The sequence below is a fragment of the Neovison vison genome, chromosome 14 (assembly GCF_020171115.1).
Source record: "Neovison vison isolate M4711 chromosome 14, ASM_NN_V1, whole genome shotgun sequence".
NCBI lineage: Eukaryota > Metazoa > Chordata > Mammalia > Carnivora > Mustelidae > Neogale > Neogale vison.
The window spans coordinates 1,976,438-1,990,536 of NC_058104.1; the positions used below are offsets into that span (position 1 = coordinate 1,976,438).

The 14,099-nt window shown below is 58.6% G+C and overlaps 1 protein-coding gene across 1 annotated transcript in view; it reads left to right on the forward strand.

Annotated features, from left to right (window-relative positions):
• The first annotated feature begins 10,976 nt into the window (after positions 1–10,976).
• The window catches only part of FAM20C (FAM20C golgi associated secretory pathway kinase), a 35,154-nt gene continuing 32,031 nt past the window's right edge, over positions 10,977–14,099 (forward strand). The window contains exons 1-2 of the mRNA XM_044233125.1: positions 10,977–11,593; positions 13,394–13,572. Coding sequence (XP_044089060.1) covers positions 10,986–11,593; positions 13,394–13,572 — 787 coding nt within the window. The 5' untranslated portion in view covers positions 10,977–10,985. The remainder of the gene's footprint in view (positions 11,594–13,393; positions 13,573–14,099) is intronic.

The following is a 14,099-nucleotide window of genomic DNA, read 5'->3' on the forward strand; positions in this document are numbered from 1 at the left end:
CAGTCACCTCCCAGGAAGTCAGGAAGTCCTGCGCCCAGTTCACACCCGAGCCTCTGTTGTTCTGCAGTGTTGGCCCCTTGCTTTTCTCAAGACCAGATCACTGGGCAGGCCACACCCCCTCCCAGTCTTAGGGCTCCCCCAAGCCCACCCACAGATCAAGGTGTCAGCACCCCGCTGAGGAGTCACTGTGGGCCCCCAGGCTGCTGATGGCCCTCGACTCCTGGACCCCCTCTTTACGCTTTCCCCGTGTGTGGTCCAAATCGGCGAGGCCTCCCAGAATACCGCAATCCTTACAGCTGTGTTCTCCAGGGACGGGCCAGCCGCATGTGCTGGGCGGGGGAGACAGACCGGGGAGGGGGCTGCATTTTCCGGGAGGCGTCAAAGGCAGTCTGGGCAGCCCTGGGGTCCCCTGAAGGCTGGGTTTGGGGGTTTTCTAAAGGGCACCTGGTGTCCCCCAAGACTGTCCGAGGCTCCTACTCATCTCCCCGGAGAACATGAAGATGGTCCTAAGGGCACCAGCACGGACCGTGGTCAGATCCCATCTGGGGGACAGCAGCCTGGAGCAGGCTCTGCTCAGAGGGACAGAAGGGATGTCCCCCGGCCACAGGGTGGGGAGGGCAGTCTGGGAGGTTCAGGGCAGAGCTCCTGCCGGGGTGCCTGGGGTGCAAACCCTGAGATCCAGGTGATGAAAGTGCTCCCAGGGAAAGTGAGCGACCTCTGGGGTCCCTTCGAGAAGCTTCTGAACACACCCACATCTCTCCCTGTCCCTATTTCTACTGCGGTCCCTCTGCCTCCCTGCTTCTAGATGGGCTCCATCCTGCGGCTTGTCCTGCCTTGCTCGCCCTGGCTGACGTTCCCAAGGTTCTTTCTCTGCCCCTCAACCCCAGCAGCACAGTGGGGGCCCTGACCTGCTCTCAGGCGGCCGAGCTCTCCCGCCAGCCTTTGGATGAGGAACCCAAGCTGAATTTGGGATATTCAACCCATTCCTCTTTAGTCCAGTGCAGTGATTTCCCCAGATTGAGAAATCTTCCCAACCCTGTTGTCGTGCCAGGAGGTGCGGGAGCAGATCTGAGCCCCAGTTACGGGATCCCCGGGGAGAACAGGCACCCACCCAGCAGGGGCCCAGGGGAGAGACGGAGGAGAATGGGGCTTTTGGCCTTGACCACTAGACACAGGCCTGAACTGCAGGAGATCAACAAACACTGACTTCTGTCTTTTGGTAAAGAGAGCAGGTTGGGCAGGGAGGTCCACGCAGATGGCCATGGGGCAGAAGGTGGAGGAGGAAGGACAAAGGCCTCGGTGCGGGGACCTTGGGGGGTGGGGGGCAACAGATCCCCATGGAGACTGGCCTGTGCCGGGGCTGTGCCCGATACGGGGGCACCAGCAGAGGCTTATCCCGCCGTGACGCGACTGGCAGGAAAACAGAGTGGGAAACGCCCCTCAGCCAATGTGGTCCAGAGACCCCCCTACTCAAGGCCAGACCTGCGGGCTGTGTCCACGTCGCCCGCTCCGGTGCTCACAGCCACGGGGCATCACCACAGCCCTATCGCCTTAAGCGGTACTGCAGAGGTGTGATAAAAGCCATCTGTCATTCATAAAAGGCGACGTCGTCTGTTTGCAAAGCTATAAGCCATCCTGGGGCTCAGCCAAGAAATGGCCTATAAAATCCTGAGTAATGACCTCAAAGCACACTTTCCAATATAAAGAATATTCTAGGCAGCTGTTTCTAGGATTTATCTGTGGGCAGTAATTTTATTCCCAGAACGATTACTGATGCCCCTCTTGGGCAACACACCCCTCCCCCCTCCATTAGCAGCAGGAAAGCGTCTAGAACATGTTCCATGGCCCTGGGAGCACAGGACCCTGTCCCCTGGGGGACAAGTGGCCGTGCGTGCCCATGAGCTGTGCCCTCTGCCGTCGGATGCGTTGGCACACGGGGGCCTGGGGGAACGCCGGCCAGCTTTGGGGTCTCCCAGTCACTGGGGGAGGATCTCAGCCCGGTACTGAATCTGCTTCTACAGTAACACAAGAACAGCCGGTTCTGTCTGGGCTGGAGGAGGGCAGGCATCCTCCCTGGCAAGGAGCCATCTGACCATACAGCCCCAGGCAGAGCCTGAGGTGTGCGGAGGACAGGGAGCCTCGGGAGGACAGGCCTGCGAGAACCTGCTCGGGCTCCCCTGGAGCTTGTGCCCGACAAACAGAGGAGACTTGGAATTTTCATGATGTGGCTGAGGAGGTGGTCAGCACTGGCCGTTGGGGTCAACGGCCTTCTTCGCACAGCTGATCCCCCCGGGGAACCTGACATCCCCATACAGGGCAGGGTATTGGCAAGGAACATGTGCCCCAGACCCAGAAATTCTAGGGCTCTGTATAAGAAGTCTTACTGTAATTTAGTCTCTCACTTGCCTCCAAATATCAGAACTAACTTGTCTAATATCTGCATTTTCATCTTTAATCGGCAAAGCCGTAGATTACATTACGCATAAAATAGCATTTGATGAATGCCTTTTAATTTCACAGAATGCCTCTTTCTAAAATTATTCCCCTCAACCCAGGAAAGGACAGAATGACGTCACTGGCAACTTGGAGGTGAGAATGTTTTGCAAGTTTTACTAATTTTGGCTTTTTCTCTTCAGGTTAGCAAACACGGATGGACATCGGACTGATGTCCTCAGTTGTGGAGAGGAAGGAGACAATCTAAGTGATGCCACGTTCCATCGCTCTGTCCCCATCCTCCCCCCAGACTCTCCCCCTTAGTGGGGCCGTGGCTCCAGTTGAGTTGGTGGTCCCAAAGCAGCGCCCCAGGTGCCTTGCCGTCGGGATCTGGAGGCATCTGCCCCCAGATTCTCACAACTCTGTGTCCACCATCTCTGATCTCCAGGAGGCCCAATCCTCTGCAGAACCAAGAACATGGCACAGGCTTCCTTGTGGCTGGCTCCCACCGGGCTGCGCTCGGCTAAAAGCCTTCATTTACAGAGGAGACCCAGAAATAGTTCCTTGGGTTTACTGAGCACAGTACTGAGCACAGTACTGAGTACTGAACACTGCGCACAGGGCTGAGCCCTAACCACTTGGAGCTCTGGCTCCCCATTCGGACACAGAGACTCTACACTCCAGGGTCCTTCCCACAGCCCTGGGAGGAGGAAGGGGACGCCCGTCCACTCTTGCTCAGGTCAAAAGCCAGGCTCAGAAATGCAAGCAAGGTTGCATGCCTCGTGGGTGGGATGTGGCCGCAGCCGGATATAAACCTGGCTAGTCTGACCCAGAGCCCTGCCCCTAAAGACCCACCGAGGCAAAGAAGAGTGGCTTCCCGGGTATGGACTGACCCACAGGGCAAAGCGTAAACGTCCCTTTCACAGCAGGGTAAACCAAGGCCCCAGAAATGTATCCACATGCTCATCATTAGTTTGCAGTGAGCGATGGACCCTGCTGTACCCAGGTCTTCAGGGCTCCCTGCTCAGCTGTGTTCACAGTCCCCCCCCCCAAGCACCCTATCCCGGGGGTCAGTCCCCAGCCCCAGTGCACAGGCCACTGTGGGAGGAAGCTATGGGTCTTCTCCCTTATAAGAAGTAGTGACAGCCCCCATGCTTTGTAGGGGCGATTCGCTATGTGGCCGCTGTGGGAGGCTATCGGGGGGCCCCACCGCCAGCTCCTCTATCCTTCCATCTGTGGTCCCCTCTGGACTGGTGATGTGGCCCCCGTGGAGGTCTGCCCCCTCGTTTTTTAAGGCCAGGGTCTGCAGGGGAAAGATCCCTCTCCTACTCCTGAGGCCAGGTTGGCTATGTCTGTGGGCTCTTTCAAGCAGGTCTCCAGGAAGGACCTGCCTCCCTGACACCAGGAGGGGGCCTGTGTGCCCCTGGCCCCTTCCCATTATGCCCAGGGTTTGCCTGGTCCTGCTGAGTGCTCAGGAAGCAGAAACCCTGGCCATTTTTTGGAAATGTTTCAAACTATTGGAATTTGCTATTTTCAAAGTTCAGTCGTTGCTCTAAGTGGCTTTTTGGTAGGAGTTCCAGGTGACGGGATAATGCGAGGCCTTCCAGCAGGGCCCTGTCTGGCTCACTCCTTCTGTCCCCTGAATCCCTAGCAGAGGGCCTGGCACACAGTAGGTGCTCAGCAAACAGCAGCAGGTCCTCAGCAAACAGCAGTATGTCCACAGCAAACAGCAGCTGAATTGACCTTTACCCCCCTGCTCCCGTCCCTACCACACCGAGCGCCCTAGATGTGGGGGTGGGGGGAGGTGACAAGACGAAAGGGACATGAAGCAATTGGGACCCAACCTCCTGCAGAGGCTGGTGCCAGTTGTGACAGGAAATGACGCTCAATGAGACGATCCCGAGAAGGTGAAGCTCAAACTCAAGCCTCAGGAGAAGGAAAGAAGGCCGCATGTGGTGACCTCTAGGAGCGGGGTCACTTTGGCCCCACTGACCCACCAGGGTCTTCCCAACAGACCCAGCCCAGATCCTCAAACTCGTCCTCCTTCCTTCCCATCTTCAGTGGCTGACAATGTGAATTCTGGGATTCTCCACAGGATCACACATTCCCCACTAGTGTCCTAATGGTCACTAAGCATGGCTTAGTCGTGGCTCCCACGACCAAAGGGTGACACACCATGAGAATCTACTGGGACTCGAAGTTGTTCTCTTCCAAGGAGCTGAGCGAAAAGCCCTGGGCTGCCGCCTGCATGTGACCTTGGGTCCTCGCTGGGAGGCTCAGTCTCCGACTGGTCCCCTGATGCTGCTTTTGCCCTGTGATTAGGAATTAAAGCTGCTTTTTGCTTCATTGGCCCCAAGTGAGTTTGCTGAGGGCAGTTCTGTTAGCAGGGTGAAGGGCGGCAAGCGAGGGTGTGAAGAGCTAAAAGAAATGAGAGAACAAGCCCACAGACATCTAGGCAGAGTCCTTCAACAGCATATGCAAAGGTCCTGGGGTAGGCACCTGCTTGCCTAGGAAAGAGAGGAGAGGGAAGTACAAGACGTGTCAGAGTGTGGGGTAGAAGCAGATCCTGGATGGCCTTGCAGGCCATGGGCAGTGCTTTCGATGGAAAGGCAGTGGAAAACTGACCTACTCTTTGTCTTAGTGGGATCAGTCTGATGTCCTGTGCAGCATGCAGTGGGAGTGGGAGGGCAGGACAAGGACGGAAGCCAGGAAACCAGGGAAGAGGTTATCCCAACAGTCCAGGCGATTGACACCGGCTTCAATCAGCAGCAGCGGTGGTAAGGACGAGTTTTGGAAAACCACATTAGCAGGATTTATGTCCAGGATAATTCCAAGATTTCTCGGCCCAGGCAAAGATTTGACCAGGAGGGGTCCTGGGGTAGTGGGGGGCAGAGGTGGGGGGCAGCAGGCAGATTCTGGTCTTGGGCATGCTGGGTTTGAGATTTTCATCAGTCATCTGAGCGGAGAAAGCCAGCTGGGCGTTCGTCCTGCGGACGTGGAGTGGGAGTGCACCAATGACTTTCAGTGGGACTGGAGGAGACACCGGGGACACATGGAGATAGGGGTTCTGGGTCTGAGCTCTCATCTCCAGGCACAGGAGCCGGGTTATCAGACTGCACAGCGAGGGCGGCCGAGAAGGAGCAGTGGGGGCTGGAGGGGACTGGGATCTGCTCAGTGGTTGGGATGTTAGGGCTGGAGCTGGGGAAGTGGGGGGCCTGGAAGCCCCAAGCCATGAGGACATGGGCGCATGTGTGTTTCAGAAGCGCTTCCTGCCTGAGTGGAGTGTTTGTAACAAGCCTCTGGTGAGTGGTTGGAGCAGCAGGGTCCATGGGCATCCCAGTCGGAGAGAGGCAATTTTCTACCACTCGTGGTTTGCTGGGTATATTAACACTGACAAGGGCTGAATTTTACAAAGTGGATTTTCAGCACCTGTCGAACAATCAGAGGATTCTCTCCTTTCTCTATGAAGCAAACGGAGTGGCGTGCTCACTGCTTAGACGTGGGATGGTCTTATCCGGGGACATCAGTGTCTGAAGTGGCCGATGACTTTCCACCCTTTTCCTCCACTCGGGAGCAAGTTCCGTAACATGCCAAGTATCTGTTCTTCAAATGTCTGACGAAGGTCCGGCAAACACTTCTGTGTTTAGGGATAAATACTTGACCGTTTTTCAACTTCTACGATGATGTGTCTAGCCCTGTTTTCTAGACCTCCATTTGAACTTTTCTTTAAAAACACCTCTTCTGTTTGCATCATCGAGCTGGCATGGAGGCACTCACTCCTCAGGGACCTCCGCCCAGCCCTACACCTCTCTCCAGGGCTCTCATCTGTGTCCCCTCCCGTCCCTCACTCTGGCCTCACCACTCACTGGCTCTCCCGCTGGTCTTTTCCATCTTCTTAGCCACCTCCAACCCTCTTCCCTTTCTAATGCACTTGCTTTTGGATTGCTCTGCGTTAATTCATCCCTTCTTTACCTGGGGTTTTAAAAATTGCTCTTCTAGTTTCTTGGAGTGAAAACTCAGTTCACGTGCATGTGGTCGTTCCTGTGTTCTAGTGAGTGCGGGCATCACCCCAACCTCCCTCTGAGCACCCCTTGGTTTTAATGGGTGCTGTTCTCACTTGCTTTCATTTTCATTTTTTCAAGATATTATTTATTTATTTGACAGAGAGAGATCACAAGTAGGCAGAGAGGCAGGCAGAGAGAGAGAGAGAAGGAAGCAGGCTCCCTGCTGAGTAGAGAGCCCGATGCGGGACTCGATCCCAGGACCCTGAGATCATAACCTGAGCCGAAGACAGCGGCTTAACCCACTGAGCCACCCAGGCACTCACTTGCTTTCATTTTTAAAAAGTGTGTAATTTCCCTTCTGGTTTCCTTCATGACCCCCCCCAAAAAATTATACATACGAGTTTTTATTTGTAGTCTTAATCTCCAGGTAGAAAAATTTTTAAAGCTTAGCTCTTGTTTCTGTTGAGCTGCGTTGTGTTCAATGAAGGGACCACAGTTCATGTGTATCTGCATTTCTCTGTCAGTGTGTCCGTGCACACACACCATGAACAGACGGTAGACATTTGCCTTTGCAGTTTCTTAACATTTTCCTTATGGTCAACAGATGGTCAGTTTTCATGGCTATTCCATGTATGCTAGAATATAAATCATGTATTTGAACAATCCAAAATCTCCAAAGTAAAGTCAAGCTTTTTTATGGTTTTATTTGTTCATTTTTGGCTTCTTGACCTGTTGCTTTAAATTAGAACAAAGAAGCTCTCTTTTCCAAAGACCCCTCAGGCGATGGCCTGGTGGCTGGGGAATGAATGAGCTAGAGGCCCCGCCTTGTCCCCCTGCTCCAAGCCACCCCAGGAGTGGCTCAAAGCCAGCACAGAGGACCCTGGTGTCAGCTCACCGTCTCCTGCGGGGGCATTTCTCCCGGTGGTGGGCCTTCCCTGTGTAAGTTCTGCTGCCCAGGCCCATGAGCCTGTCCCCCTGCCCACCAAGTCCAGTTCCACGTTGCCTGGTGCCAGTGGACAAGGGTTAGAACCTCACACCCCATGACGCCTGGACACGGGTCCCAGGTGAAGACCATGACCTTCTCCCTGCTGCCTGCCTGCCCCCAGCTCCCAGAATAGCCTGTGGCCAGGACTGGCCTGTGGTCAACAGCCCCAGAAGCCTCCCTGCTGGGTCCTGGATGAGTAATCCTTAGGAAAACATCAAGGGACTGAGACAGGACCTTGTGGGTGGGTCCCTCTGGGCCTCCCTCCTGGGCCCTTCTGGAATGTTCTCCAGCCATTTGGGCAGGAAAACCAGTCATCCTCCGCTGCTGGGCCTGCAGCTTCCAGGACAGTCTTTCCCCAGCAGCTCTGCTGTTACACCAACCCCAAAGTGTCCTTGTGATGGGGGTCCCACATCACAGATGACCACTGTTCTGGTTCCCCCGTCCCTCACTCCACAGCCAGCACTGTGTATCTCCTACACGGGCACTCTTCCCTGGCCTCAACTCTGCTCTCCTAAAGGGGCTCTGTATTCAGGGCACCTCCTCTGCCAGCCCAGCTGGGGGCTTCGCACACCCAGGGGAGGTTCAGGGTGGGAGGCTCGCCTCCTTTGTGCTTTAACCAAGACCAAAGAGTGACTGGCAGACTTCTGGGTTATCCTAAGCACTTTAGAGCAAGCGGCATCTCCCCGTGCTGCCTGTGCCCAGGGACCAGCCACAAAGAACCTGAAGGCCTTACATCTACATCCAGGCCCCAGGCTGCTTGCCCTTACCCCTGGAAAACCCCTCCCTCCACAGTCCTCTGGGACACCATCCCCCTCCCTAGCAGATTGCCTCAGATGGCACCCTGGGGACCACACTCCCGCTGGGGCGTCCTCAGAGAACCCAGGGGCCCTGAGCACCTGCTCTGCTCCAGGGCAGAGCTGTGAGCAAGGCATGTTGGGAGGCTCCTACATAGTGAGACCCATGCATTTTAGGAGAGACCAGCCATAGACAAGAATAGAAGATGTTACTTTCAGGTAGTGGTGGATGTTGCTAGGAAAACAGAGTAGTGGGTCATTGAAACCATCTGGTCAGCAAGACAATGCCTCTTCAAGGTGATAGTTAAGGTGAACCAAGAACTAGGCAAGGGAGCCATCCAGTGGTGAACTAATCCAGAAGTCCAACTAACACCTCAGCTCTCCTAAGAATCCATGGTGGGGGCGGTTGGGCATGAGACCCCGGGAGGCCTCCTACATGCTGTCCATGATTCATGGGGTCAGGCCTCCCCACCGCCACCCTGAGGCCACAGTCCAGGGGAGGGCTAAGGGGGCCAGAGGCTGCAGAACCCCAAGGCCAAGGGACACACTGTGGGGCTCATGACTCTGCTCTCCCAGTGTAAGGGGGAGGGGCTCTTTCACCAACCTCCGTCTCATCTTGGACATCACCTCCTTGGCCTGTCCAGGTAACCTTGCCCAAACTTACCTCTTCTGCCCACAAATGGTGCAGTGTGGGAGGGAGGAGGAGCTCTTGCCAGGTCAGATCCACCTTCCCTTCCGGCCCCCTCCCACCTCCAGCTCTATCTTCAGCTCCAGATGGGCCCAGTGACCTTTCCACTTAATTCAAATGGCTTCAGAGATCTTCACTTCGCTGGCCAGCTGGGCTGGGACACCTCTCCGTCACCAGCATCTGGTGGGTGCCTATTGCATGCAGGGTAGGGACCGGGCCAGACACGGAGAGTCCATGAGTCCCAGGGGAGAAGCACCCTGAATGCAGGTAAGAGGAAACTGGCGTCCAGAGAGGGCAGCACAGCAAGTGGACAGGAAAGAGGGGCTCACTCCCAGGCCCCCCCACTCAGTCCTGCCAGAGAGGCTGAACATTGGCTGGGCCTCCAGGGCATGGGGTAGACAGATAGCCTGTTTGCTGGGCCGTGGATATGTTTGGACTGCATTCGCTGGCCAGGGTCACCTACCCTCCTCACCAGGACTTTAGACTGACATTCACATTAATATTCTCTACTGGGGGCTGGGGGCCCAGAAGAGGCCACGTAGAAGTGCCACGCCCCTAGGCCTGGGTGGCTGATTTTGGCACCTAGCCAAGCAAATGAGACACACACACACACAGAGGCCAGCGAGGTGCGGCCTCCGCAAACACCAGGTACCTCTCCGTGCCAAGCGAATCCTAGCGCGGGGGCGCCCGCGCCACCAGAGTCAAGGCGCAGGCGTGTCCCCTTGGTGGGGTGGGGCCCCAGCCTGGAGCAGGAGCCGCTCCGGCATCCCCTCCGGATTTGCTGTTTGGGCGAAATACCGAGTTCCTCTCGTCTCTCCGGCGGCGCGGCGGCGGCCGATCGTCCCCTCCTCCCCTACGCCCGGTGCGGGGCGCACGGGGGGCCTCCCGGGGTGGGGGGCACAAGGTCGCCTCCCGGCAGGGAGCTCATCCGGCAGCGCAGACGCCCAGCTGCTCCGGGGAGGGACTTGGCCTGGGCTCCGGCCCTCGGCTCATCTGGGGAGGAGCCCGGAGGCTGCAGCTGGCGGCGGCCGGCCCCAGGCGGGCGGAGGTCCCGCGTCCCGGGGCCTGGCCGGAGAGGCCCCCTCGACAGCGTCCACGCGCGCTCCCCGTCCTGCGGGAGCCGGCTCGCCGCGCCCGAGCCCTCCGGCCTTTGTCTCTTGGGTCTCTCCGTCTTCTCTCGGCCACCAAGAAAAGAAGGCGCCCTCTCTTTAGCGGGCCGGGAGCTGCAGAGGCAACGCGGGGCGCGGCCGAGGGGAGGAGAAAGGAGAGGGAGCGGAGTCGGCTCAGGCCTGGCCGTGACTCGCGGGGCTGCGTCTCCGCCAATCTGCGGGCGCTGACGCGGGGGGCGGCTCCGCGGCTCTCGGATATCTGCCGGCCGGGGCGCGGGGCGCCGAGAGGCTCGGCCGCGCGGGCACTGCGCTCCGGGGACGGCAGCTGCACCTGCCCGGGGACCTCCCCGGCCGTTCCGAGCGCCCCCCAGACCCGTGCCTACCATCTCCTTGTCCCCGCGGCTCTGCGCCCTGCTCCCCCTCCAGGTCCCAGCCTCCGGACCGCTGCGTGAGAGAAACGAGCCTTGCCCGAAGGAGCCGCCCCTTCTCCGCCTGGCCGGCCCGGCGCCTGGCGTGGCCCACGGAGCCGCGGAGGGGACTGCACCGCGCCATCTCCACCGCCACCCACAGGCCGCCGCGCCCTGGCCTAGATGGGCCGCCGCGTCAGGCCCCAGCGCGCCGGATGAGCGCAGAGACCCCAAGCCGGCCGCTGAGTGCGCGGGGCCTCACCCGGCTGCGCACCCAGCTCCGTGGACCAGGGCCTCTGGGCCCGGCCGCTGACGGCGCGGCCACTCCGGAGAGGCGAGAGGGTAGGGCCAGAGATGGCCGGGCGAGCGGGCTCTTTGGCGGTGGGCGCCCTACACGTGGTGTGGGCGGGGGGACAACCCTGGAGCTGGTAGCTGTCCGACGCCAGATGGACCTTGACCTGTGCCTCGGCACTGCGTTCGTGCCAAGCCGAGGCTAGCTGGGGCACCGGCGGAGCGCGCTCTGGGAGGGCGCCCGGAGTCCCAGGCCGCGCTCTCCGGCGCGGCCATGAAGATGATCCTGGTGCGCAGGTTCCGCGTGCTCATCCTGATGGTGTTCCTGGTGGCCTGCGCGCTGCACATCGTGCTGGACTTGCTGCCCAAACTGGAGCGGCGCGCCGTGCGGCCCTCGGGGGAGCCGGGCTGCTCGTGCGCGCAACCCGCGGTCGAGGCGGCGGCGCCTGCCTGGGCCAAGGCGCGGGGCCGCCCGGGGGAGCCCCCTGCCGCTTCCTCCGCAGCCGGTGACGCGGGCTGGCCCAACAAACACACGCTGCGGATCCTGCAGGACTTCAGCTCCGACCCTTCCTCCAATCTCACATCCCACTCGCTGGAGAAACTCCCCGCGGCAGCCGAACCCGCCGAAAGCGCCTTGCAGGGGCAGAATTCCGGCGGTCCCCGGCCCCGCGATCCCGCGCACCGGCCGCTGCTCCGAGACCCCGGACTCCGTCGGTCGGCGCCGCCCCCTGGCCCCAGCGGGGACAGCTCTCTCCTGGCCCGGCTGTTTGAACACCCGCTCTACCAGGTGCAGGTTCCACCGCTAACGGAGGACGACGTCCTCTTCAATGTGAACAGCGACATCAGGTTCAACCCCAAGGCTGCCGGGGAGAATCCTGACTGGTGAGTGAGGCGAAGGGCAGCTCAGGGTGGGTGCTGGCAGGCCCCACACCGTCAAGCAGCCGTTAATCTGTGCTCCGCTTCCCAGGAAATGGCCTTGCACATCCCAGGCCTCGTTTAAAGAGGCCCAGGGGCTCGGGAACCCCCAGGGGGCAGGAACCCCCCTGGCAGAGTGCTCAACCCCCACCCCAGCACCCCTCTCCAGCAAGGGAGGTTTGTGGAGCAGGAGAGCATGCTGCCTCTTGCTCAGGGCAGTGCCTTTGTCTCCAGAACGACTGCCTCCTTGAGAAGGGCTGCTGGGTGGTTTGGGAGTCCAGGGAGGGTCGGTGCTGACTCTGCGGGAGGGCAGGGTGGCCTACGGGGTCCCTGCGGGGTCCTGGCTCCCGAAACTAAGTCAGGCAGTGCATGCACAAGCTGGCAAGGGAGTGAATGGGAGGGCCTGCCCCTAACCTTACCCTGGGGAGCTGCTGGCGCCAAGCTTTCAGATGCTCGGGGACATTACTCTGGTGGACACGTCAGGAGAGTCTGCAGAAGCCTAATGAGTCTTGTAAGCTGGTGGCTGAGAACAAAATTAGCAGAGGGGCGTGCTGGCCCCAGTGAGGCATAACAAAAGGGTTCTCCCAACCGGGGTGCCCAAAGCAGCTGCCCTTGGAACCCTGCCAGCTGTGTTGGGTGACATCTTCATAAAAGGGGAGAAGCATCCTCAGTAGCATCTCTTTAAACTGTCCTGGCTTAAACCCTTCCCCCTGGCCCTCCTCAGCCACACAGACCAGCATGAGCCCATGCTGCAGCCCGGAGTGAAATATTAACTAGCAACAAGGCCAGAACAAATACCTGCTGCAGGTAGATATCACCCCTGCCATGCAGGGGGAAGGCCATCGCATAAAAATCCTTTCTACCCTGAAATTTGACCAGGCCCAGGCTTTTCCATCTAAATACACCAAAGTGTTTGGTGGCCTCGGAGCTTTGTGTGCTGGCCAGGTTCAAGGAAATGCTTAGAAACTTGAGAATCGGAGCAGTGGCCCAGGCTCAGGGTTCCTCACAGGAGAGACAGAGCCCAGGACTGGGGATCCAGGATGTGGCCCCTGTGGGAGAGGATTTGGGGCCAGAAGGATCTCGTCTGCAGGTGGGTTGGAGCTAAGACAAGTTCCACTTTCCGTTTGGCTCAGCAGCAAACAGGCTCTGCCTTCCCCCAGATGGGCCCGTTGCCTCCAGAGATGTCAGGGCCATGTGGGCGGCAGGTCCTGACTTTGGGTCTCAGCTGGAGCGAGTGCCTACCTCTTTCCTCGCTCCCCACCCAAGACTGCTCTCGTTAAAATCAAATTTAGCTTCTTGCATCATTTCTCCCCTGGTTGTTGGAAGCAAAACAGAGCGCCCAGGGAAGGTTTCTGACAGGCGGGGTGTGTCTCCGGCATGCACACGGTTCGTGGTCAAAGATGGCTCGCTCATCTGTCCCCAGGAAGAGCTGACAGCCTCTCACACCCCAAGCTGACATCACACTTGTTGGGCTGTTTCGTGACCCCAGGGCAGACGCGGTAGGGCCTGGCACGGACGCTCTGGGCTCGGTCTTGATTTTAGTTATAGCTGTCTGGACGTCTCCTGACGGTAAGTGAGAATTACAGTTTAGATATGTTATTAGTTAGAACAACAGCTGCAGAAAAAGTAGGGACGTTCGCAAGGTCCTGTTTGGGCAGAGGCATCTGTGAACACATCCACGTTTGTCTGGATCCACAGTTAGAACCTTGGCTTTGGAACGACTCCGTTTTTTCCCCGCTGATTCCGGGTCCTCTGCATGTCCTGTAGGCCACGTGAAGGCACTGAAAATGAAGACTTCTTGCCCACGGGGGAGGCGGCTGTGGACTCCTACCCCAACTGGCTCAAGTTCCACATCGGCATTAACCGGTATGAACTCTACTCCAGGCATAACCCAGCCATCGAAGCCCTCCTGCGCGACCTCGGTGCTCAGAAGATAACCAGTGTGGGTAGGTGCCCTCCCCGAGCTTCCCGAGGGCGTCAGGGGTGCTGGGGGCTGGCTGTCCTTTGCAGGGCAGCTGGGGAGCCATTGCACCTTGATGGAACGTTATCTCTGGAGTGACCAAAACGGGCAGTCTTCTAGAGGGACATGCCTGCAGGGCCTCGAAGGGAGGGGAGGGACACCCTCGATGCTGTCCATGTGGTCTAGGGGCTACCGCTGCCCTCGCTAGGCCAGTGAGGGAGGGACAGATGCCGCACAGCCCGTTCTGCTTATCCATCCGAGGAGAGGCACTTTCCAGAGGACAGGTCTGCCCCCTCCAGGGGTGAAAAGGGGGCTTGTGCCCCTGGAGGCCGGGGCCACTCCCTCAGCACAGCAGGGAGACAGGGCAGAGCTCCACCAGGCTCCTTCAACTTCCTGAGCACTGGCAGGGATCAGGGCTCAGCTCTGTCTCAGGCGGAGGCCTGTTCACTTAGTAATTCAGAGGCCACATTGCTGAGCACTTTGAGATCTGCTGAACTGGACAGAAAAAAGGCA